The sequence below is a fragment of the Rattus rattus genome, chromosome 11 (genome assembly GCF_011064425.1).
Source record: "Rattus rattus isolate New Zealand chromosome 11, Rrattus_CSIRO_v1, whole genome shotgun sequence".
Taxonomy (NCBI): Eukaryota; Metazoa; Chordata; class Mammalia; order Rodentia; family Muridae; genus Rattus; species Rattus rattus.
The window spans coordinates 11,003,014-11,029,534 of NC_046164.1; the positions used below are offsets into that span (position 1 = coordinate 11,003,014).

Genomic DNA, 26,521 nt, shown 5'->3' on the forward strand with positions numbered 1-26,521 from the left:
CCAGGCCTTTTGTGGATCACAGAACCTCGTGGATACCTCACAAAAATAAAACTAGGAAAAGTTCAGCTGTTCATATAAACACGACACTTTAGAAACAATTTCAGACGCTTCACAGATTTCCTGAATTTTGTCCCTAAACTTCGTATGATATCAGGTTAGATCCTGATCTAGATATCAAGATTATTTCTTCTACAATATATGTCTTTATGAGAGATGGTCTGTTTTATTTTAAGGTAGAAATTTTCTGCACTGAAAATGGAGTTGTTCCATTCATGGAAACAATGTCTAAACACTAACACTGTAGAGACCTCAACAGTGTCTTAAATTATGCTCAAAAGGTGAGTGGTTTTACAGAAAGCTTAAATGATGATTTCCTTATTTTTCTTAGTTTTTAAAATCTGTGTGTACATGCTTGTATATACATGCATGTGAGTGTGTGCGTGTGTATGTGTGTGCATGAGTGTGTGTATGTGAGTGTGTGTGTGAGTGTGTGAGTGTGTGCGTGTGTGTGTGTGTGTGAGTGTGTGTGTGTGTGTGTGTGTGTGTGTGTGTGTGTGTGAGTGTGTGTGTGTGTGTGTGTGTGTGTGTGTGTGTGTGAGTGTGTGCGTGTGTGTGTGTGTGTGCGTGTGTGTGTATGTTTATGTGTGCATGCATGAAGGTCAGATGTTCTGACTCCTCTTGGAGCTGGGTGTCAGAGAGAACTTGTCAGACCCTCTGGAAGAGCAGGAGGTGCTCACGACCAACAACCACCATCTCCCCAGTGCAGTGCACTTAGCTGTTATGTTGGTTTGTTTGTGTCTCATTATACAGCCCTGGCTGTCCTGAACTCACTATGTACCCAAGGCTGGCCTCAAACTCAGATTCTCCTGCCTCTGCCTTCCAGGTGCAGGGATTGAAGGCATGAGCTATTGCCTGGTTGTTTTGGTTTTTTTCTTTAAAGATTTATTTATTTTAATTTATATGAGTACACTGTAGCTGTCTTCAGACACACCAGAAGAAGGCATCAGATCTTATTACAGACGGTTGTGAGCCGCCATGTGGTTGCTGGGAATTGAACTCAGGACCTCTGGAAGAGCAGTCAGTGATCTTAACGTCTGAGCCATCTCTCCAGCCCCGTTTTGGTTTTTTCTTAAATAATTAAAACTGTCATTGTAAAGGCAGACTATCAATCGTTGAAGCTCAACTCCTTGGTGGCTCCCTGAACACTTTTTTTTTTTTTTTCTTTTTTCTGGAACTGGGGACCGAACCCAGGGTCTTGCTCCCTGAACACTGACATTCTACTAAGCCAGCAAATTTACTCCTCACTTACATCAGTCTATGCCAGTAGGACTGGGAGGCAGGGTGGAGAATGACCAGATTATAAGTTCGCATCCCTAGTTTATGACTAATGAAAGCCTCAAGTAAGGGGCCAAACGGTGTAAACATTAAAACCCCACACAACAAACAGGTACAGAAAACAGAGACCAATCAGCACGGACACTATCCCTGTGGGCACAGCAGAGTTCATAGTTTGGATATGAACTCCAAACCAGACACCTCTAAAATTCGTAGGAAATTCTGTCTGGTGCCCAGACGAGTTAAGAAGGGAAGGGAGGTGTTAACAAAGAGAAGCTCAGCTGCAGCCATGGCCGGCCTCGGGGCGTGACAGGGGACACCCTGCCTGCAGCCTGCCCTTCCCACTCGCAGACATGACCGGTCTAAGGCGCAACTGGACCCTGGGCCACTGCTCAGCCAGGCTTCAAATGTGCGCCTCTGCGGTGGACACTCTTGCAACTCCACAATTTTCTACTTTAGTGTGGATTTCAGTTAGGCTGACTTTAAGGTCAGTTCCTTCAGAAAGTATAAATACAATGCCCTGCTAAGACCATGATCATTCAGCAAACAATGTATCATTCAGTCTGCAATTTATGACAAAAAAGGAACAAAGTTAAAAAGATGAACATACCTGCTTAAAAACTTGCACAGCATTTCTGCTACATTTTCACAGTTCTTCTTACTGGGACAAAAAACCAGGCAGGAGTAGTTAGGGATGACTTCTGTCACCAATGCTACCAAGCGGTCAGGGTCCACTTTCTTCAGGGCATCGGAGTACTGCAACAAGGCAAGCGTGACTTGAAAGACAGTAAACTGTCACCAGCATTAAACACTACAGTTATCCATCGCTAAAACCAGAGATGACAGCTGCACTGAACATCGCATGGTCAATTTCCCTAGGTTACTCCTTAGAGATTTGGTTTGGGGGCACATTTAGTCCAAAAAGAGGATTAAATGATTAAGAATCAAAGGAAGTGAAAGCAGCTCTGGTTATTATTAACTATTTTATGCCCACCTCCATCCGAGCAGAACAAAAAGCCAGAGAGAGATAAGGACTGCGGCTACCAACAGTCAAATACCTCGTCCAGAATGGCGTCTCATCCTGCTCTGACCCGTGTTCCCTAACACTGTCAGAAGTGAGGCGGCAGCAGTGGTTTATGGCAGTTTGGACACTGCCGGGAGGACGTGCAATAAAAGGACAGTCAGTCATTTAAATCTCCTCGGTTCCTGTGCTTACTGAAAACTAACATGGATTTAGAATAAAACGCATGAAATCCTAAAGCTGGGGTAAAACTGCTTCCCTTTTAAAGATCCTCCATGCCGATGTAAGCCATTAGCATGCAAGCAGGAACTCTTCTGTACAGCAATGTGTCAGACTACACAGCACGCTCTTCTTGCTGTTGGATAAATGACACATCCACAGGATATGTCTCCGGATTTTCATGTTCAGGAGCCGGCTCAATAATCAGTCAGGTGCAAACAACGTAATAAATACTTCCTCAAAATCAGTGTCATTTGACTAGCAAGCACTTTACTCACTCACACAACAGTCACTGACAGGATGTGCGCTGTGGTGTTAGAGCGGGGCTGCACACAGTCCTGTTCTGCTAGTTTTTATACATATTATATCCAGCAGCCATAAGATACCCAGCTTCACAAGGATACGCCAGAGCAAAGAATCCAGTATGACCTGACACTAACACTGGACTAGGTGTAGCCCAGTGGCGTGTGCCTTGTATGGGGTAGCTCAGAGGTGGCGTGTGCCTTGTATGGGGTAGCTCCGAGGTGGCGTGTGCCTTGTATGGGGTAGCTCAGAGGTGGCGTGTGCCTTGTATGGGGTAGCTCAGAGGTGGCGTGTGCCTTGTATGGGGTAGCTCAGAGGTGGCGTGTGCCTTGTATGTAGGCCCTGGCTCGAGCCCTAGCATTGCAAACCAAACAAAGAAGAAACTTGCTGTATTCAGTCAGCAGCTTGTTGTCCATGAGAGATCAGGCACCTTCTCCTCTCAAACCCTCCCCCAAATACAAACCAGCGAGACCCCTTCAGTCTGCTGCAGTGCCCAGCATACCTAGGCACAAAAGATGGGAACCCGGATTGAGGGGTTTCCCTCGCACCTTATAATTCAGGAGCCGTGAAAAGGTCATGCCGTCCGCAGCCCGGCTGTCTACCTCATATATTGTGTCATTTACTTTCAGGAATTCTTTTAATTCAACCTGGAGATGAAAGGAAATGGCCGATTAATATACAATTTGTAGTCTGAAATTCTAGACCATGTTTTCACACAGGACAGCTACACACACAGAGACCCCAGCGTTGCTAGGACACTACAGACAGGATTCAGCTCTCTCCTTTCCCCTGCCTCTCTTTTCCTTTACAGAAAAACAGGAACTAACATCCTGGGAATTTTACCTTTGAGTTGAGTAGGAGACACTGAAAAGGAGGCCGGACGCGTGGGCATTTGTTGTGAGCAGCAGGAAAGAGGGCTGCAGAGGGGGCTCAGTGGCTGTGTGCTTGCCCCTCCCCCAGAGGACCTCAGTTCTCAGCACCCACAACAGCCTGCAACTGCCTGTAACTCGAGCTCCAGCGGGCCTGATGCCCCTGGCTGGTCTCCGCAGGCAGCACAGACACATGGCAGACCCTCAGACACACCCAAGTAAGTAAGAAAGAATACATGTAGGAACAGGTGATAGTCCCATTTTCTCTTCTTTTGTATTATTTCTTAAGATCTACGACTTTCTGTGTTGGTCATCAGTTTCCATTTTAAATGCCACTTAAGGACTCATGGTCAGGAAGTTTTAAACACAGATTTTCTGCTGGTGGGGAGATGTGTGTAGGTTTGTGTGTGTGTGTGTGTGTGTGTGTGTGTGTGTGTGTGTGCAGGTACACAGTGCAGGTACCTATGTATGTACAAGTGCTCACACGTGTGTGCACATGCGTGAGGTAAGAGGACACACCTCAGGTGTCACCCCTCAGCAGCGTGTGTCTTATTTTTAAGGTAAGTCTCTCTCTTCCCTGAAGCTTGCCAAGGAGGCCAGGTTGGAGCTCCTGTCTTAGCACTGGGTTGGTAAGACATGCGAGCATGCCTGGCCTCTGTGTGCGTGCTCTGAGGACTGAGTGCAGGCCCTGATGCTCGCGGGGCCAGCACCTCATCAGCTGGCTCTCTCCCCTGCCCTCGGTTCACTGGTGTGGAAAGGTGGAGTCTTAGGGTTCTTTGTTTGCTTTCCCAAGAACGGTGCTCGCCTGTGTAGCCCTGGCGCTCACTCTGTAGACCAGGCTGGCCTTGAACTCAGAGATCCACCTGCCTCTGCCTGGGATTAAAGGCTGCACCACCACAGCCCAACAACAAAAAGAGTAGATTCTCAATTTGACATCTAAAGTCAGAAGATATTTCCTGAAATTTTTTATACTTTGTATAAGTGTAAACAATAAATGTCAAGATACTACTTAGTGACCTTTGAGATTATTTAAAAACCCAGACACAGAACATCCACACTGGTACTTCGGACAGACAGTATATGTTCATCACACACTGCCCTCAAGTAACCATGAGCTACACTCGCACTTGGCCAAGCATTTTAGGAATGCTGTTCTTAGATTTAAATCTAAATCCATGTGAGTGAAGTACGGGGTTGAACCTATAACCCCAGCACTTGGGAGGTGGAGGCAGGAGGATTAGGAAGACTCCTTGGTCATCCTTGGGTAAGTAGCTAGTTCCAGAACAGTCTGGCATACAAGACCTTGTCTCAAAACCAAGGGGGAAAAGTCCATGTCGCACCCTAGCTTATGTTGAAAAGAGCGGTAACTACCAAAGCCCAGGCACCCGAAAAGGCTGATGAGCTTTTTCCCTGACAGGGTCTTGCTGCTCAGCCCAGGCTAGCCCTGAGCTCAGGATAGAGCTCCGGCCGGCCTAAAGCTCAAGCTTCCTTTCCTCAGCCTCCTGAATGCTGGCATTACACGTTTCACCATCAAGCCTAAGGTCATTTCTTTAAATAATAATAAAAAAAAAAGAAAGTATCCATACACAAATATTAAATTTATATCTCTACCCCATCTCTACCTCTGTTCTTCTCTTTCTCAAGTTCATGACCTCATTTTTAAAAATTATCGTTGTACACGTACACACACCCACCCACCCCCTACTGAGTTCACTCAGCATTGTTTGTATGCAGAAGTGTTTTAGGTCTGAACACTTGGGACTGGATAACCTATCAGGGTCTTCTTCCCCGAAAAGCCTGATTCTCTGTCTCTTATTTATTTAATTTATATGTCTTGCCTGCATTCTGCCTGTGCACATGTGTGCAGTGTCCCTGGGAGCCAGAAGGCACTAAGTCCCAAGGGACTGGAGTATAAGGACTTTGAGAGCCACCACATGGATGCCGAAAATTGACCCAGGACCTCTAGAGGGGCAGTCAGTGCGACAACCACTGAGCCATCCCTCCAGACCGCCTCCCCTTTAGCACCACTGACTGGCGCTGGCTCTACACCTAAGGGTGGTGGCTTTGTGAGACTGTAAATATGGAATGTGTAATTTTCACACCGCCCTCGCATGGGAGCCATGCTAACTGTCCACACTATTCTGAGTTAGCACACGTGCTCCTGAAGTGGGAACTAAGGTGACTTCTCAATGTTGGTAGCAGGTCCCAGCGCATCTCTTGAAATCTTGCCCAGCTAAAGACCTGACTTCAGATACGAAGAGGTGAGACATAAGACAAGCTCTGGGAGAGCCCATTCAGTGAGCATTCACTGGGGCTCGTTCTCCGGTCACTGTTCCAGGTGTAACACGTGACCCCAGCCTCGGGTGACATCCTCCGTATGTGAACTGTTATTGTAGAGCTATGGCGTGACCGATGCACCTTTCCCACTCCGCCGTTTACAACACACCGAGCTCTCCGCTCTCATGTCTAGGACGAGTACATAAGAATCAATACAGCGCAAACCTTGGGTACATACTGGTCTGAACTGACTGGTGTAATACTCGGCTTTCAGGAACGCCTGTAGGTCTTCTACGTTGTTTAGTGTTGCACTCATGCCGATAATCTGAGTTGTTTCTAAAAACAAATCAAAGTATCAGGGAGAGGTCTCATTTCTGTCCTAAAGGAACAGCAATACCTCAGGGTCATCCTGTCTGGGTGGTCTGGAGTCAGGGAACGGGAGGATGAGCTTTACCGGAAATGTTTAGACCGGAAATGTTACAGATTTAGGATTTTTTTTATCAGATTTTGGAATATTTGCATATACATAAAGATCTTGGCTCTCTCCTCCAGCTGAGCAAGGTGCCCAAAGGAAAGAAGGCCCAGGGGAAGAAGGTGGCTCCAGCCCCAGTCATAGTCAAGAAACAGGAGGCGAAAAAGGTGGTCAATCCTTTGTTTGAGAAGAAGCCTAAGAACTTCAGCATTGGGCAGGACATCCAGTCCAAGAGATCTCACGCGCTTCGTCAAACAGCCCCACTACATCAGGCTGCAGTGGCAAAGAGCCATCCTCTATAAGCGGCTCAAAGTACCTCCTGCCATCAACCAGTTCACCTAGGCCCTGGGCAGGCAGACAGCGACTCAGCTGCTTAAGCTCGCCCACAAGTACAGGCCAGAGACAGAGCAGGAGAAGCAGAGGCTGCTGGCCCACGCTGAGAAGAAAGCTGCTGGCAAAGGGGACGTCCCAACTAAGAGACCACCTGTCCTATAAGCAGAGGGGACATCCCAACTAAGAGACCACCTGTCCTCTAAGCAGGGGTCAATACAGTCACCACCTTGGTGGAGAACAAGAAGGCTCAGCTGGTGGTGATTGCCCATGATGTAGATCCCATTGAGCTGGTGGTTTTCCTGCCTGCCCTTTGTCGAAAGATGGGGTCGCCCCACTGCATCATCAAGGGAAAGGCCAGGCTGGGGCGTCTGGTCCACAGGAAGACGTGCACCACTGTTGCCTTCACACAGGTGAACTCGGAAGACAAGGGTGCTTTGGCTAAGCTGGTGGAAGCTATTAGGACCAATTATAACGACAGCTATGATGACATCTGCCACCATTGGGGAGGCCATGTCCTGTGTCCTAAGTCTGTTGCTCGTAATTGTAAGCTGGAAAAGGCAAAGGCTAAAGAACTCGTCACTAAACTGGGTTAACTGTGTACTAAGATTTCTGTACATGAATCAAGCAGATTCTTGGGGTAACCAGATCGGAACTGGGTGCTGACAGTGTTAAAGAGTAAAGATTATAGACCCAGTTGCTTGGGAGGCTGAGGCAGAAGGATCACTTGGGGCAGAAGGACAGTCTGGGCAGCACTGAAATGAGGAAATTTAAAAAGATTATAAGATTCTGGTTTAGCCATCTGCTGGTAAATGGTGACGGGAAGTTCACACTGAAGAATGGTTTGAAGGAAACGGACTTTAGGTGATGGTGGCTGCTCACAGAACACTCATGGAGCAGATGCTGCTTGGAAGGGACGTGTAACGTGTGAGCACAGCACACAGCCCACAGCCAGTCCTCCGAGTGTGGAGAAGATGATGGTAGCATAACCATCCTGGCAGAATGGAGATACTCGAAGGAGACACTTACGTTTCTTCTTTCTGATCAGACCACGGAAATGATGGGCTTCAGGAAACGCAACTTCCACAGGGACTCACCCTGAGCAAAGAAAAGGCTGGGGCCCTGGTACCCAGAACAGGAGCTGCCTCCTAGAAAGAGGTTTCTCATTCCTGACAATCTGGAAAGATGGCAGCCGGGACGGTGGTGAGCCAGTGACTTATGGGACACAGTGGAAGCCGTGCTAAGAGGAGAACACATAGCTCTGAGCGCCTCCAAAATGAAACCGGAGAGAGCATACACTAGCAGCTTGACAGCACACCTGAGAGCTCCAGAACAAAAAGAAGCAAACACCCAAGAGAGTAGACGGCAGGAAATAATCAAACTCGGGGCCAAAATTAACCAAGTAAAAACGAAAAGAACTATCTAAAGAATCAACAGAACCAGGAGCTGGTTCTTTGAGAAAAATCAATAAGGGATAAACCCTTAGCCAGACTAACCTGAGGGCACAGAGACAGTATCCAAATTAACGAAATCAGAAATGAAAAGGGAGACAAAACAATAGAAACTGAGGAAGTTCAGAAAATCATCAGGACCTACTACAAAAGTCTATTTTCAACAAAACTGGAAAATCTGGAGGAAATGAACAATTTTCCAAACATATACCAAGTACCAAAGCTAAATTAGGATCAGATAAACCATCTAAACAACCCCATAACTCCTAAAGAAATAGAAGCAGCTATTAAAAGTCTCCCAACCAAAAAAAGCCCAGGACCAGATGGGTTCAGTACAGAATTATTCTATCAGACCTTCATAAAGACCTGATACCAATACTCTTCAAACTATTCCACAAAAGAGAGACAGAGGTAACACTACTTGATTCCATCTATGAAGCCACAATTATGTTTATACCTGAACCACACAAAGACCCAACAAAGAGAACTTCAGACCAATTTCCCTTACGAATATCGATGCAAAAATACTCAATAAAATTCTCGCAAATGGAATTCAAGAACACATCAAAGCAATCATCCATCATGATCAAGTAGGCTTAATCCCAGGGATGCAAGGATGGTTCAATAAACAGAAACCCATCAACGTAATCTACTATATAAACAGTCAAAGAAAAAAAACCACATTATCATCTCATTAGATGCTGAGAAAGCATGTGACAAAATTTAACACCACCTCATGATAAAAGTCCTGGAAAGATCAGGAATTCAAGGCCCATACCTAAACATAGTAAAAGCCATATACTGCAAACCAATAGCTAACATCAAACTAAATGGAGAGAAACCTGAAGCAATCCCACTAAAGTCAGGGACTAGACAAGGCTGCCCACTCTCTCCCTACCTATTCAATATAGTACTCGAAGTCCTCAATCAGATAGCAAAAAGAGGTCAAAGGGATACAAATTGGAAAGGAAGAAGTCAAAATATCACTATTTGCAGATGATATGATAGTATACTTAAGTGACTCCAAAAATTCCACCAGAGAACTCCTGAACTGATAAACAACTTCAGCAAAGTGGTTGGATATAAAATTAACTCAAACGAATCAGTAGCCTTCCTCTATTCAAAGGATAAACAGGCTGAGAAAGAAATTAGGGAAACGAGACCCTTCACAATTGTCACAAATAATATAAAATACCTTGGTGTGACTTTAACCAAGCAAGTGAAAGATCTGTATGATAAGAACTTCAAGTCTCTGAAGAAAGAAATTGAAGAAGATCTCAGAAGATGGAAAGATCTCCTATGCTCATGGATTGGCAGGATTAATATAGTAAAAATGGCCATCTTGCCAAAAACAATTTTCAGATTCAATACAATCCCCATCAAAATTTCAAGTCAATTCTTCATGGACTTAGGAAGAGCAATTTGCAAATTCATTTGGAATAACAAAAAACCCAGGATTGTGAAAACTATTCTCAACTATAAAAGGACTTCAGGGGGAATCACTATCCCTGAACTCAAGCAGTACTACAGAGCAATAGTAATAAAAATAGTAATAAAAATAATAATAGTATGATACTGGTACAGAGACAGGCAGATAGACCAGTGGAATAGAATTGAAGACCCAGAAATGAACCCACACACCTATGGTCTCTTGATTTTTGACAAAGGCGCCAAAACCATCAAACGGAAAAAAGATAGCATTTTCAGCAAATGGTGCTGGTTCAACTGGAGGTTGGCGTGTAGAAGAATGCAAATTGACCCATTCTTACCGCCTTGTACAAAGCTAAAGTTCAAGTGGATCAAGGACCTCTACATAAAACCAGATACACTCAAACTAAAAGAAGGAAAAGTGGGAAAGAGTCTTGATCACATGGGCACTGGGAAAATTTTCCTGAACAGAATACTAATACCTTATGCTCTAAGATCAAGAATCGAAAAATGGGGGCTGGAGAGATGGATCAGTGGTTAAGAGCACTAACTGCTCTTCCAGAGGTCCTAAGTTCAATTCCCAGCAATAACATGGTGGCTCACAACTATCTATAATGGGATCTGATGCCTTCTTCTGGTATGTTTGAAGACAGCTACAGTGTACTTATATATAATAAATAAATAATCTTTAAAAAAAAAAAGAATCAACAAATGGGACCCCATAAAATTGCAAAGCTTCTGTAAGGCAAAAGACACTGTCATTAGGGCAAAATGGCAACCAACAGACTGGGAAAAGATCTTTACCAATCCTACATCCGATAGAGGGCTAATATCCAATATATACAAAGAACTCAAGAAGTTAGACTACAGAGAATCAAATAACTCTATTAAAAATGGGGTGCAGCGCTAAACAAAGAATTCTCAACTGAGGAATATCGAATGGCCACAAAACACCTAATAAAATGTTCGACACCCTCAGTCATCAGGGAAATGCAAATCAAAACAACCCTGAGATTTCACCTCACACCAGTCAGAATGGCTAAGAACAAAAACTCAGGTGACAGCAGAAGTTGGCCAGGATGTGGAGAAAGAGGAACACTGCCCCATTGTTGGTGGGATTGCAAGCTGGTACAACCACTCTGGAAATCAGTCTGGAGGTTCCTCAGAAAATTGGACATTGAACTACCTGAGGATCTAGCTATACCTCTCCTGGGCATATACCCAAAAGATGCCCCAACATACAACAAGGACACATGCTCCACTGTGTTCATAGCAGCCTTATTTATAATAGCCTGAAGCTGGAAAGAACCCAGATTCCCTTCTACAGAGGAATGGATTAAAAAAATATGGTACATCTACACAATGGAGTACTACTCAGCTGTTAAAAACAATGACTTCATGAAATTCTTAAGCAAACGGATGAAACTTGAAAATATCACCCTGAGTGAGGTAACCCAATCAAAAAGAAAACACGTGATACGCACTCACTGTTAAGTGGATATTAGCCCAAAAGTTCGGAATACCCAAGATATAATTCACAGACCACATGAAGCTCAAGAAGTCAGACAAAAGTGTGGATACTTCAGACCTTCTTCGAAGAGGGAACAAAATATCCACAGGAGGAAATACAGCGACAAAGTGTGGAACAGAGACTGAAGGAAAGGCCATCCAGGACTGTCACACATGGGGATCCATCCCACATGCAGTCACCAAACCCAGTCACTATTGTGGATGCCAAGAGGTGCAAGCCCTTAATCTCAGGACTCGGAAGGCAGAGGCAGGCTCTCTGTGACTTTGGGACCACCCTGTCTCCAAGCAGGTTCCAAGGCAGCTAGAGCTATACAGCAAGACCCTGTCTTAAAAAAATATTTAAAAAAAAAAGTACATATTGTTCCTCCACTGGGAAGATGGTGGTGATGCTGAGGGCCACGGTGGCAGCAGATCTTACCCAGTGCCACATGGCGTCACTGGAGAAGCAGCGTTACTTCTCACGTGACCCTCACAACTGTCTCACCGGGTCAGCCCCGCCTCAGTCTCCATCTCACAGCGATACGGAGGCCGATGGCCTGACTAAGCACCTTTGTAATCGTCACCATCCATATCCGTTCAACAAGAACGTAGGAGCTTACAGGCGGAGGCAGGAATCTTAAACATCTTGTTCGAGGCAGAATAAACTAGTGATGGAATCTGCCATTTCCACACAGAACCGGCTGCAAGTCAATACTCACTGCTGGTGTAGAGGACTTTGGCCAGGGTCATCTCCAGTGTGGCACCACGGCTCCCTCACCAATCATGTGCAACTGTGATTTAAGGCGGGGATGGAGGAAAAGAGACAGATTTCACTTCCTGTCCATATAAAACAACTGTTTGGTGCAGAATGAACCTATCCTGGCTATTAGAACGCCAGTACACACACACACACACACACACACACACACACACACACACACACACACACACACACACACACATGCACACGTACACACACATGCACACGTACACACACATGTACACACACACATACACACACACCACACACACACAATTTCACTAATGCTTTACGTTAGTAAAATTTGGGGCAGCCTCCTGATACATCTGGGATTCAAGGAGTAACATTATAAAATGCCTCCTAAGATACATGTTCACATTTCAGGAAACATCTGCGGGAGACCGGATTTAAGATTATCTACCGTGGAATGTCTCCCCTTGTGCCCTGTACATTAAGGTAGTTACCAAGAGGATCCAAACCATAGCTGGGGAAAGAGCTGGTATCAGAAACATGACGTTAACCAACCTCATCGACAACAACCAGGCCTAGAGTGCCCATCCTTCCCGTTTCAATCAAGGCGTTCACCAGGCTATGCCCTTTCTCAATGGTGGCGATGTACAGCGACTTCTTTTCCCTCCTTTTAATTGGAGGAAATCTTCCTTTGCTGCCAGCATATTCTTCGACAAAGAAACCAAGTTCTATACCGAAACTTGACAAACTGGAAATCTAGGATATTAGTTAAAGAAAACCACAAATAAGAGGTCCGGTTAAAAGTCAGAGGGATTCCCTTAATTTAAAACTGTCCCCATCTGGGGGTCCAATCTAGCAACTGCTGGTTTTTAAATAAGGCCTTTGTCTTTACGAATTAAGTGCATGTAACACTTTAATTACTACATGTGTGTGGGTGTTCTGTCTGCATACCTACCTGTGCACTGTGTGCATGTAGTGATGGCTTCCCTCGGACTAGGTTACAGATGGTTTTGAGGTGGATGCTCCACAGATAAACCTAAGGCTTCCAGGAGAGCAGCCAAGGCTCTTAAGCTCCCCTCCAACCCTGACGTGTTAACTTTTAAACTATAATATGAAAACAGACTTTATTCATAACCTTTTATATAAAAGCCACATCAGACTGACTCACTTATCCTGATGAGGTAGTGAGCTGGTTCTGGTTGAAAAAGCAGGCTAAGTATTAATGGAACATGTAAGATACAGCTCAAAGCGACTTAGGAAAAACTATATACAGTAACCACTTGAAAATAATTAAGTATTAGTGTTACTTTTGTATATTCCCTCCCAAAAAGATCATGACTCAACTTAAAGCTAATACATTGACTCTAGTCTTTAGATCTGAAAACACCACACTAGGAAGTTACAACTATGTAGCCACACACCTTTTCTTGGACAATAGCCACATAGGGAAGGATCAGTAAAACGTCTTTCTGTCGGCAGAGAAGTTCCTGCAGCATTAAGATCTCAGCCACAAGGGTCTTTCCGCCACTCGTTGGCAAGGAGTATATTAAATTTTTCCTTTCTTGCACAGAACTTAACGTTAAGCAAGTATGCTGCCAGTCTGTAGAATTTAAAGAAAAATGCAAGAGATTATTTCCCCTTCTAAGCTCTTAAGATTTTTTTTCTGGGAGGAAATCCAGTATCTCAATGTGGTAATCGTCTCGTGAGGATATATGTGATTCTTGTCACATGTGTAATGCTGTGCATTTTCAGGATTTTGGGCTTGGACTGGCAACGGTTACAGTTGTGTCAGATTCCAGCAGGGCAGACAGTTGTCTGCGGCCAGGGCCAGCGTGAGGACCTGTGATCATTCTAAAACCTTCCTTCTTCTTCAGGACCATATAGCTTACCTCCCTCACCCACTGAAGAGCCTCTTTGCAGAAATAGGGAGAGGGAGAAAAGGAAATCCGAGAGATCTTGCACACGCTGCAAGTCTTCAGGTTGCTCTCTTAAGGACAATTCAAGTCCCTAATGTCCTTTGGTTCCTAAGCACCCAAATGGCCTTTGATTAGCCCAAATGGTATTTTAGGTAAGGACTATTTAAACCGTAGAGGGCTTCAGTTACTACCTGGCACGTCCAGGGTCCTGTTGTTCCCACTCCCAATCATTGAGAAATAATCAACAAAAGCAGAACCTGGGAGACACTGATAACTGGAGCTCCGAGGAATAGATTAAGGATGCACTCCAGAGGGTAGAGTGCTCACCCGAGGAGTCTGTTTGGGCTGTGGTGGCTCATGCCTGAAAACCTAGCACCCTCGGTAGTGGAGACAGAGATCAGAAGATCAAGCTCATTCCCACCTACTTAGCTAGACTGGGTTTCATGGGGCCCTGGATCAAAACGATGATAACGGAAGGAAGTAATTTGAAGTGGGCATTAACAGTGAATACTAGCATGTTTCTGTGTGGTTGTTTAGCTTGCATGTATGTATATGTATACATACATACGTGCCATCGTAACACTTGATGTACCCTGGTGCTGAGCCTTGGACCCAGGACCCTGGAAGATCAGCGAGTGTTCTTTACTGTTGAGCCATCTCTCTAGACCAAGTAGAATTTTATCATTAGAGAAACAGGCAAAATAATCCATACATAAAAGCGAGTAACCTACAAACAGGAAGGGGGAAAAGTCGCACACAGAGAACCCAGAGCCAGGCTGGAGAGATGACTCCGTGGTTAAGAGCACTGACTGCTCTTCCACAGGTCCTGAGTTCAAATCCCAGCAACCGCATGGTGGCTCACAACCATCTGTAATGAGATGCTCTCTTCTGGTGTGTCTGAAGACAGCTACAGTATATTTTTATATAATAAATAAATAAATCTTAAAAAACAAAAAGAAAGAAAGTCCAGAGCTGACTACAGAGGGAAGAAACCACTGTACAGTTTATGAGAACATCAGCTGCCAGGATCTGTTTGGAACGTCAGCGTTTCCTCTAGGATTCTCCATGGACATGGAGAAGGGTGCAAACAGTACCTGCGGAATGTTTATGAGTACTGGGGTTGGGGGGTGGGGAATTAAGAAAGCTACTGCAATTACGTAATTAAGAATGGGAATGTAGGGCTAGTGAGAGGGTTCAGTGCTGCAAAAGGATGTTTGCTGCCACGCCTTGATCCCAAGGACCCACGCAGTGAATGGAGAGAACCGAACCCCACAAGTTGTCCTGACTCACATGTGCGACCCACACATACGCATACAAGTATACAAAAATAAATAGAAGAAAAGTTAAAAACTGAGTCTATAATTGAGCATTTTATACACTTAAAATAGTTTGAGAGAATTCATCCCAAACTTAAAGGGCTTGAATATGTTTGTTTTAAAGGTGAGGCCGGGAGTGGGTGCAGACCTTTAATCCTAGTCCTAGGGAGACGGTAGACGGCTGTGAATTCCAGGCAAGCCAGGGCTACAGTGAGATCCCTCCTCAAAACAAGGCATTAAAATAGTTATGCCTGAGTAACAGTCGGATTCGATGTTCATTGTGTCTGAAAACAGGTATAGTGAACTCATATACAGAAGTGAATCTTAAAAGAAATTAAGCTGAGAGTTTCATCTCAGTAGTAAAGTGTGTGTTTAATGTGCAAGGCCTTGGGTTTGATCTCCAGACGGTAAATAAGCCAAAATACTTAGAATGTAAATTAAGTATTTCAGACTGGTCTCACCCACCAGTTATGAAACTGCAGGTGTTATACCAAAACTTAGCCGCACATGCGTGTGCACACATGCACTTGCCCTCACTTATGCAAAGCTGCTTGCTGAGGCTTTTATTAGACACTACGGATATAACTGACAGTCATTATAATTAAGTTATCGTGTGGTTGGTAAAAATAACTACAGTACTCTCCCCTTTTAAACAGTGCACTGCTTAAGTAAAATGGCCAGGGTTAAAGAGGCCGCACAACCTGGCAGTTGAGGACTCTCTAAAGCATGTATCTACGTACAGTGCTAGGGACATGAACGCTGAGCTCCATCCCCATCCTGGCTGAACAGCGTGGCACACGCTTGTAATCTCGGCATTTGGGACACAGATCCCAAAGATCATTAGTCTGGGGCAAGTCTGTGCTATAAGGCCCTGTTTGAAAACACGAAGGCTGGGGATGTAATTCAGCATGGGTTCAAAGTCGAATACTACAAAATACCTACCGACCCCAGAAGCAAAACAAAACAGGAAAGCCCTAAGCTCCTTCCCTCAAGGGATCCCCTCGGTAGCAGGCTGGGACTGAACAAAGCAGCTGGCAGAAGGGCAGAGGGAAGCAAGTTAGCATGTACCTAGGGTAACAGAAGGTCCCTTCAGTATTGCTGATAGGGCCTCATGTAGCCCAGGCTGGCCTAGAACTTCCTATGTATCGGAGAATGACCTTGAAGTCCTGATCTTCTGACCTCCGCCTCCTGAGGGCGAGGACTGCAGGGCTGTACACAATACCCAATACTCAGCTGTTCCCTCACAAGCCATGTGCCTCACAATTTAGAATGCCTTGGGTTCCATGTTTATGTGTACAAGCACATGTCTAGTCCCACAGAGGTCTGAAGAGGACCTCAGATCCCCTGGACCTGGAGTTACAGAAGGCTGTCAGCTACCGTGTGGGTGCCGGGAACCAGGTAGTTCTAAGGGAACAGCCATCTAAAATGTCTCAGATTCTTACTGTCTGAAGGTGGCGATTAGTTTCCTATCATTCTACGTCTCCAACCTGTCTTCTGACAATCCAGGTCTTCAAAGAGTTTAGAAGTTCTCCCAGTGGTGCTTTCAGTGATGGCTGACGGACTGATCTCCTAGTATGTCAGCTGCTGTCCCCTTGTTTACCATGGTCTCTCTGAAATATATGCAAGGATGCAGGACTTTTGAAAAACATGAAATAATTACTGAGGTCTTTTTAAAAAATGGTTTTTATTTTATGTGCACTGGTGTTCCTGCTTGTATGTGTGTGTGTGATGGTGTCAGCTTTCCTGGAAGTAGTTGTGAGCTGCCATGTGGGTGCTGGGAATTGAACCTGGGTCCTTTGGAAGAGCAGCCAGTGCTCTTAACCACTAAGCCAACTCTCTAGCCTCCACACTGCTGTCTCTTTTGCACTTAAATCTTTAGCCATCTTTAAATGTGTTTAATTCTTAACTGCTACTACCGACTTCTTTCACTTAAGGCTCTGAGCATTCAAAGGGATTTCAACGACTGCCGAAGAAACAGCAAAAGCCAATCAGAGGAGAAAGTCAGAAGCAGAGAATGAAGGGATGAGAATTCAGTTGTGTGGTGCACAGTGGAACGAGAAGCTGCTCTGGAAACAGGGCCCAGATTGGGCGGACCGAAGGCTACTTCGGCAAGAGACAAAGCCAGGCTTGAGAAGGACATACATATGGAAGGAAAGAAGTCCACGACAGTGATGCAGGGCTAACGCAACTGATATTCCTGTCGCTGGAGATGAGAAACAGAACCAGGGAGTCGCCTGCTCCCACCGATTTGGATTAATATCATAATACTATCTGTATTGTGAGATTGGTTTCCCTTTTATAAGAAGCATTACCATATAGTCTTTTGATTCCTTTCAACTGAGCATAGAGGTCTCTCACTTTGCTGGGTAGTGAATAAAAGGGACCAAGATCATCTGACGGTGACTCGATGGCTTTCCTAGCAACGCTGATCTCCTCAGACAGCAGTGTCTCCCTGAGTTGTTTACTCCTGGGAAATGCTGGGGTCTGGGCCCTGGCATTCCCAGTCATGGCACTTTTCAGGCAGTCTTTGATACTTCTCCTCCTGCTCGTCTCTGAGGAGCCACCGATGTCAGAGAAGTCGCTCTTTGGCTGGGGTTGCTCTCTGTGGCTATGAGGCAATTCTTCATTCGATGACTTCCCATCTCTTCCCTTGGTGGACTGATCACCCAAATCTTTTGAGGAGTTCTGCATACTTTCAAAGTATAAGATTTGAGAAGAAGGCATATCGAATGAAAGATCACCTCCAGCCTCTGGCTCAACAGGGATATCTAGATCACCCTGCTTCTTTATGTGCCCGCTGGTTTCAGAGTCAGTGAAGTCGCCTACAGCAGGAACGCTGAGGTTGTTCCCGAGGCCTTTTGAACAGAGATCTTTGGTGCCGGAGTCTGTATCACGGCTCCCACAGTCAGGCAGTTGTATATATTTCTGCTCCAGGTCATCGACTTGAGCTAAGAAGGAATTTTCTGAAAAGCTGTTATAGTCACCAAACATGTCCTCTTCACTGTCATTTTCCTGAAAAGGAAACAAAGATACATAAATGAATTCTATCCTCATTAAAAAAAAAGTTCCAGCAAAAGGCTATCCCCAAATATATCACTATATGCAATTTATCCTCTGAACACATATTTTCATCACCAAACAAAAGAAACAAGTCCAGAGAGTGGTTCTGACTTGCCTAAATAGCGCTGCTGGGTTATCATGGATATCAGGATGTTTAAAAATATTTTTGAGTCAGTACAGGCTCTCATATAACAGAGGCTACACATCCTTGATCCTCCTACTTCTGTCTCCTGAATGCCATCACCATACTTGGTTTTATGAGGTGCCGGGATCAAGCCCAGGGTGTTGGACATTCTAAGTAAGCATTCTTATTTCTTATCAGCACAAGGGGTGATATTGGAATGCTAAATTATTTGGTGCTGTGGTGTGAGCCCAGGGCCTGCCCCAGGCTCCATCGCTGAGCCCCACCCTCCATCCCCCTACCTCGTCTTTGGCATTTTAATTCTTAAACGTGTGCTAAAGCATCAAGAAATGAAAGAACGGTAACCATATACAGGGTTGTTGGTTCAATAGATGCTTCTGGTAACTACAGTAATTCGGGCCCAGGCTGGAACGTAGAAGCCAGTCTGATACAAAATCTTGACTGTACCACCAGACCCCAGAAGGAAATTCCATTCTGAATTTGGAGACAGTTATGTGCACACTCATGCAGGGTGGCTTACTGAACAGAAAAGATGTAAACTGGGAGGTAATAATTATTTATTGAGTCCGAACTTCAGTCTCTCAACTTCCTAGGACCCAGTTACTGTTGTAAAATCTACATGATATGGCTAGTTTAATAACGTAAGTAGCACTTAATGGATTATCAATAAAAAAGTTTTATTAGTAAAGTAGAAACGAGCCATTTGTAGGGCTCTCTTTCTCGTTTGTCAAGTCAGTTAATTGGCCCGCGAACACTTCTTTCGACGGGGATGGGAGTGTGTAGGTTTCACATCCACCTAGAAGTCAGGTGTTTAAGGGTCTCCCAAGTGCTGGAGATCATGGATAACAAAGGTGAGGAGAGCGAGCGAAGGCTACTCATCTAAGTGGTCAATGGTGTGCACCTGGGAAGAGGGCGGTTTCGTCCCCGCTTAGCCATGCCCGGGGCGGGGGAAGGACGCGGTTGTCACCGCAGCCCCTGTGATGAAGGGAACGGGTGAACCTGCGGGGATGCGGGCACTCAGCAGGGCTGTACCTGGGCGGGCTCCGGGCTCCCGGTTTTCCGCCGGCGGCTCCCAGCCGCAGCTTCGTCCTCCGTGTCCTCGGCGGGCTGGAGCTCGGCTGGGGCCCGGGCGGCACCGAGGCTCTCTAGGCTGCGGCGGTTTCTTTTGCGGACAGACACCCGCCGGCGGATGCGGGGAGAACTTTCCTCCATGACAACGGCCCAGAGTCCCTGCGACAGCCGCCCTCGGTGCAGACCGGAGCTGGTGCCGCGGGTCTGGAGCCGTAAGCAAGTGACCGAGCATCAGCTCTCCATCTCTCTGCAGCACAGCCCGTGTGTCACGTGACTTCCGGCCCGGGGAGCGCGGGAACACAAAGGTACGGAGCATTGAAATCCTGGCTACGTTCGCACCGGAACCTTTGCGTAAGCATCGCGGGCCAGCAGGGGAAGAATATCGGACGGGACCTGTCGGGGGCGCTTAGGGAAACGGAAAGGAAGAGGAAGGGCGGAGAACCATGGCAGCTCTGCTTGCTCTGCGCAGCTGTATAGGGAGGAAGAACTTGACAACCGCGACTGGCTGCTTCACGGATCGCGCAACTCACGCGGGTAAAATGTCCGGCATGGCATTGCAGCCGCACTCCGGTTCCGATTGTCGGTGGGGTCTTCACTGTTAGCAAAATGATTCTATACGATTAGGTTTGAGATAGGTGGGAAGCATGACTCGCCCTAGACTGGTTTCCTAGAGCTGAAGAGGACTTTGAGGTGTAGTCAACTGTTTTTCCTCATTGTTTATTCACTTTACATCCCGATCGCAGCCCCCTCCGCCCAGTCTATCCTCACAAACCCCTCCTCTACCATTACACTTCAGCCATTCTCCTCAGAGGAAGGGAATGCCCACCTTGGGTACCACCGCAGCCTCCGATATTAAGTCGCCGCAGAACTAGGCACATTCTCTCCCATTGAGGCTCCACCAGGCAGCGCAGAGAGAGGAAGGGGATCCAATGACATGCAACAGAATAAGAGACAGGTCCCACTCCAATTGTTAGGGAACCCACATGAAGACCAATGTGTACATAATGCTACAAGTGTGTAGCTGGCCCAGGGCCAGCTCCTTGGTGGTTCAGTCTCTGTGAGCCCCCATGAGCCCAGGTTAGCTGATTGTGCAGATCTTCTTGTGGTGTCCTTGACCCCTCTGACTCTCTCAACACCACCCCTCCCCCCGACTCTCCATAAAACTTGCTGTGCACCGACTGTTTTTGGCTGTGGATCTCTGCATCTGTTTCTATCCACTACTGGATGAAGCCTCTCAGGAAACAGTTATGCTATCTAGGCTCCTGTCTGCACGGTGTAGTCAACCATTAACTTTGTTTTTGTTTCTATGCTTCTTTGTCAACTTGAATCTTTTAATTTTCCCTTTGGAATGACAGTAATTCTGTTGTTTCTGGACATATTTGTGTTACAATCCGTTGTAACTGTAATACACACACACACACACACATTACGACCTTTATCCAAAGCCTTTGGAATCGCTCATTTTGAGTCCTATTGTGTCCCAAATCTAACAGGATGTTAACTAATCATTGTGCGAAAAGGATGTTTCATGATTGTGCCTTTTGGTTCATCTAGCCTCTTTAAAAACTGTAAGTCTTAGATATTCAGCAAATTAAAACAATTATGTCGTCGCATTTTCTCTTTAGTTTCTGTGCCATGGAGAAGATGTTTTTCACAGTATGAACAGGTAACCAGCAATGAAGACCTGGTAAGATTCCTTTTTATTTTTTTAAAGAAAACATTATTTTATTCTTTGGGTGTACATGGGGGGAGGGCAGCTGTGGAAACCAGAAGAGGGCATTGGATTCTCCTGGAGTTGGAATTAAGAGGTGGTCGTGAACTATTGGATGTGAGTGAGTGCTGGTATCCAAACCCTGTACTCAGTAAGGTTAGGCAGTGCTTTTAACCACGGACACCCTGCCAGCCCTAGATTTCCCCCCTTATATTACTAATTAATTTCCAAATTCAGCCTACCTTTTTTTTTAAGTGTTTGAAATTCTATTATAGGACAAAATAATGGTTACCTATTATTGACTATAGTCACTTGGGTTTGAAGAAAATTCCTAGAATCAGCCTGTAATATATTTCTCTTTAAATATAAGGATACTTGATTTGAGAATGTCTAAAGATAGCTTTGGTGGATAGGATAATTATAAGTAATAGAAATTTGGAAGGCACTGTCTTCATCTCATTCGTCAGAGTTAACAGGCTACCTTGATAAAAGATCTAAATTCAGGTTTTACAATAAGACATTCAACTAGTTGCTTCTGAACTGTGGGTGTATTTTTATGGGTTTAAATTGTGAACATGCACTCAAGAACTTAGCTGGAGTTGAGAAGGGATACGGCTTATGTTCAGGGCACGCTAGATCCGGTGGTGAACACACACACACACACACACACACACACACACATTGTGATAGCACTTAGGAAGTGGAGGCCAGAGGAGCCTGCTTATGAGTTGGAAGCCACCTGGGCTACAGCAACAACAAAAACAATCACTTTTTGATCTTTTGGCTAAAATCAAGTGTAAAAAAAAAACACAAAACAAAACAGCAAGAAATCAAAGAAATCTTAAAGGAACTGTTAAATACCTAGGAAGTTGTTTACACAAATGTGAATCCATCTAATTCTTGCATCATACTTTAGAAGGATGAATTTACATTTCTTTTTTAGGTTGTGTGACTAATGGAAATTCTGTTTCTTTCACACAGAAAGATGCACACAGTCATACTCCTTCATCACAATTAAGGAAAACTAGAGATTTCAAAGCCATTTCTAAACTAAGACCCTGTGCCAGGGTATGGTGGTACAACCTGTAATTTCAGCATTTGGAAGGCTGACACAGAAGGATGGGGAACTGGAGATTACCATGTTTCATAGCGAGTTGTAGGACAGCTGGAGCTAACAGTGAGAGCTTATTTTAGGAGACACACCAAACAAACAAACAAACAAACAAAAAACCCCAAACAAAACAGGAACACTGAAAAAGGATTGTGATGAGAAAAAGAGAAAAAGGGCAGGGGAGGGACAAAAGAGGTAGGTTCATGGAATATATATGTTGTGTTAGTCCTAAGAGCAGAAAGGGATGTTATTGGGGATGAAGACGTGAACTAGAAAGAGGAGAGAGGCCGGGTGATTGAGAGCAGCAGAAGGTAAATAAGAACAAAGCATAATTACACAGGGGCATGCACATTCACATGTGCACACACACACACAAAAATCTCTCTCTCTCTCTCTCTCTCTCTCTCTCTCTCTCTCACACACACACACACACACACACACACACACACCTCTCACACAATGAATCCTGTTAGTATGCTCACCAAAACTTGAAATGTCACTATACTGGTGACAACTATACTTATAGAGGGAGGCATTGTGTCAGAAACAGCAAGGTGGAAAAATGTGCAGGGCCCACAGACCACATAGCATTCTATGAAGGAGATGGTAACAAACCTCGTACTGCAGGAAACCATTGAACACTGTATTTATAAAGTGAAATGGTAAAGAACACCTGGCAGGACATTTGTGGATGGATAAATGACTTAGCACATGTATACTTCTAATAAATTAATCTAAAAGGAAATGAATTATGTTTATACCAAGCAACTGTCTTGAAATAAACTTTTAATTGAATTAATTTTAAGTAAACAAAGATACTTTGATTATATGCAATTGAAACACAGCTTTCGAGCAAGAATCCTTTAATCAACTTATCTTGGAAATCCTTTTCTGCTTCAAGGCGGGATATTTAAGGTGGCAATCTCTCTTTAGCCAGACTGACACAAAATAAAGTACTTGTATAGAAATGTATAAATGTAGCTATAGCTTTAATTTCTCTGATTGAGTCTCAACCCATTTTCTTCATGAGATTTCCTTTTATCCTAGCCAATCCCAATGGAAAACCCCTATAAGGAGCCTCTTAAGAAGTGCGTCTTGTGTGAGAAACGTGTAGATTACAAGAATGTACAGGTGAACACTGGTTTTCCCTCTGCAACACTTGACTGGGGGTCTGCTGTTTATTTGCTCAGAGGATTGGCACTGTCGGCAGGTTTTATGTAGGTTGGATCAGCAACTTCAAGATATCAAATCTTGTTATAACTTCCTATGTTAGCTCTATTCAATTTGGAGCCCTCATCCCCTCGTTTCACTAGTATTTGGGTTACTATTTCTCCTTTTTCTATTTCTGCACAGAAGCTCATGCACATTGATAGATGCGTGTTTTGGGAAAGCTCCTCTTGGGAAGTTGACCTTTGCAGTTCACTATGCTATTGTTTTAAATACTATTTCTCCTTAAGCTTTCAGCAAATTAGGAACAGTAGGTTTAGCTGGGCGATCGATGGCAGTGCCCGCCTTTAATCCCAGCACTAGGGAAGCAGAAGCAGGATTGCTGAGTCTTAGGCCAGCCTGGTCTACAGAGGGGGTTCCAGGACAGCCAGGGCTACCCAGAGAAGCCTTTTCTCGAAACAAAACAAAGTAACAAATTTAGGGAGAGTGAATGATGTGATATTATAGTTAAGTGTTTTTATGGTAGTGTAAAATAGCCACTTTTGAAGGAGAAAATGCAACAAATTGTAAAAACTACAGTACAGCAGTAATTGTGGGAAGAGCCACAGTACCTAGACAGTGTTCTGAACGTGTTCTACGGAAGTAAGTTAGCGTAGATGCCCTCGTGTGTGACAGCCCGCCGTGGCAGGGCAAAGGCCCACTCACTGGCTGTGAGCAGCAGTATTTTAGATGCTTGTAGCTTAGGAGTCAGTAGCCACAGCACTAAACACATGGCTGACTTATGACACTTGGTCTTGTGGAGTTTTGACACACTAGATGTTAACTTGTAAAGATGGCTTGTTGCTACAAGGCATTTTATTTTATGTTATTAACTCTGTCTGAAACATTAAATGTTTACAAAACTTGATGTTTATAAAAAATTAAATTTATAGTTTAGGGCTGAATAACAAATATACTAATATTATCCCCTCTACATAACTCCAAACAGCTTTTGTCCCAGTTTATTTCTCCATTTACCGGATGCATTTACGGAAGGCACATAACAGGTACTTTTTTTAATCAAAGAAATGTACTTGTAAGCTGGGTGTGGTGGTGCACGTCTTTAACCTCAGCACTCTGGAGACAGAGCCAGGTGGATTTCTGTGAGTCCGAGACAGTTAGGGCTACACAGAGACACCTTGTCTCAAAACGGAGAAGAAATAAAGTAAGTGCAGGTAAGAATTGCATCGACTGCTTTTATTTCAGGAGACTGGCAGGTCCTCAAACCATGCCAAGTCACGATTAAACCACAAGGCCCGGAGTTAGGTCCTTCGGGAGAACTATCTTCAGTGCCTTTACTCACAGTAACTACAGGGTGACAACATAGAGAAATCTAGGCTTCAGGAAGACAGGAAAACGGGGTCTTCAGTCTAGACAGGTGGCCCAGCAGCCTAAAATGCACATTGTTCTTACCAAGGATTAGACCACCCTCAGTTCCTAGCATATCTGGCTTCTGCAAGCATCTGCACTCAATTGAAAATAAAACCAAATCCATTTTTAAACTACCATTTTTAGACTAAAACTTAGTGCCAGCAACTGATATCCAAACTGTCATTTGGTTTTATGTTTGTTTTGTTTCTGCCACATGGATGTTCACTTGATACCCAGTTACTGCAGTAACAGAATGTAGTGTGAGAGACCAAAGGACCCGCAAAAGATTTACCTTTCTGGCTCTTCGCAGAGAAAACTTGGCATCGTCAACTTAGAAAGTGTTGTGAATGTAGTAATAATGTGTTGTGAATGTAGTAATAACGTGTTGTGAATGTAGTAATAACGTCCCGGTCATGTAGAAGCACCTCTTCTATTTTCACAGGTCTTTGTGGGAAGAAGCAGAAGGAAGTGACTAAAGCCATTAAGCGAGCTCAGAAAATGGGTAGGTTCACCTGCACAACCGAGCCGGACCACTCTAAGGTTTTGCTCATTATCTTTGTCAAGAACTTTACTTATCTCTTTACAGGGTTTATGCCAGTTACATACAAGGATCCGGCATATCTCAAAGACCCTAAAGTTTGCAACATCAGATACCGAGAATAAATTTTGTAACGTTCCTGCCAATAAGCCTGGGAGTGCTCTTGTCAGCAGACTCGGCTCATCTGAGTAGCTGTGTCTTTCCGTGGGTTAGGATGAATTAGTCCTCTCCACCCCAGTGAGTGCGCTCTAGGCAGTGCTTCTGATGGTAATGGATACTGTACACTTTGGTAAAGTGATTCCTCATGGTTGTCACAACTTATAGTACAGATTATGGAAGGAGAGGGCTTCTATTAGAATCCCAACCCAGCGCAGATTCTGTTCTTATGATGGGATGGTTTTAGGGGAATGGTTCTAGAAAGTCAGAGTGTTTGTTTGAATCCCACGTTAACGGCTGTGGCATTAAATTTGCTTGGAGTCATTTTCGTTTTTGTGTGCAAGTGCACAGGGGTTTCTGGAGGCCAGAGGTTGATACAGGGGTTCTCAGTGTGTCTCCACGGAATGTAAAGTTCACTTAGGCTAGACCAGCTGATTAAGAAGCTCCGGGCAGCCTCTCACCTCTGCCTTGTCAGTGCTAGGCACTGCCTCCATGTGCACACCAGTAGGCCCGGGTTTAGACAGAACAAAACTGTGTGTACTTGGCAAATGCCAGAGGATAACCAGTAAATGTTTACCTGTACCTGGTTATGAGGGTTCTCCTTGCAGAGATGTACACTGGGATTGATACTGGGCCAGTTTCAGTGAGATACACTGTGTACCCCTGGACCAGCCTATCCTTAAACAGACTGTTTCTTACAGGGAAGGACAGCACATCCACAACCCGCTTTCAGTCGCCTGTGATGCGAGTAGGAGCCGTTGACAACAGGGGCTCCCCTTTTCCTGCCCTGCACAGTGTTACATCACCCTCTGGGTAGGCTTCAGACTCCATGTAGTCAGTGCATATCCACACCCAGATCAGAGGGCCACGGCCATCTTGGGTGGTTTCTCTAGGAAGTAACAAGTGGAAGAACAGGGGTGGAGTGTGCACTCAGTGTTAACACCCACTGACTGGACATGAGGGGGCCATGTGTACACGT

The 26,521-nt window shown here is 44.8% G+C and overlaps 2 protein-coding genes across 2 annotated transcripts in view; one reads left to right on the plus strand and one right to left on the minus strand.

Moving 5' to 3' along the window:
* Helq (helicase, POLQ like) overlaps positions 1 to 19,781 on the minus strand; it is a 43,148-nt gene extending 23,367 nt beyond the window's left edge. Inside the window, 9 exon segments of the mRNA XM_032916061.1 lie at positions 1,946 to 2,091; positions 3,427 to 3,525; positions 6,263 to 6,360; positions 11,934 to 11,984; positions 11,987 to 12,005; positions 12,500 to 12,700; positions 13,366 to 13,544; positions 17,489 to 18,188; positions 19,411 to 19,781. Of these exon segments, the coding sequence (XP_032771952.1) occupies positions 1,946 to 2,091; positions 3,427 to 3,525; positions 6,263 to 6,360; positions 11,934 to 11,984; positions 11,987 to 12,005; positions 12,500 to 12,700; positions 13,366 to 13,544; positions 17,489 to 18,188; positions 19,411 to 19,590 (1,673 nt within the window). The 5' untranslated portion in view covers positions 19,591 to 19,781.
* Positions 19,782 to 19,846: 65 nt separating this feature from the next.
* Positions 19,847 to 25,866, plus strand: Mrps18c (mitochondrial ribosomal protein S18C). Its single transcript, XM_032916060.1, has 6 exons — positions 19,847 to 19,983; positions 21,075 to 21,136; positions 23,319 to 23,402; positions 24,427 to 24,484; positions 25,291 to 25,350; positions 25,435 to 25,866. Exons 1-6 carry the CDS (start codon positions 19,893 to 19,895, stop codon positions 25,509 to 25,511), a joined length of 432 nt encoding a protein of 143 aa, XP_032771951.1. The 5' UTR covers positions 19,847 to 19,892; the 3' UTR covers positions 25,512 to 25,866.
* The last annotated feature ends 655 nt before the right edge of the window (positions 25,867 to 26,521 follow it).

What these genes read in the sequence shown, in the direction of transcription:
- Mrps18c (XM_032916060.1), top strand. Translation starts at nt 19,893, where the DNA reads ATGGCAGCTCTGCTTGCTCTGCGCAGCTGTATAGGGAGGAAGAACTTG. An exon ending in TAGATTACAAGAATGTACAG is followed by an intron (nt 23,403 to 24,426) that starts GTGAACACTGGT and finishes AACTCCAAACAG; the next exon opens with CTTTTGTCCCAGTTTATTTC. An exon ending in TAAGCGAGCTCAGAAAATGG is followed by an intron (nt 25,351 to 25,434) that starts GTAGGTTCACCT and finishes ATCTCTTTACAG; the next exon opens with GGTTTATGCCAGTTACATAC.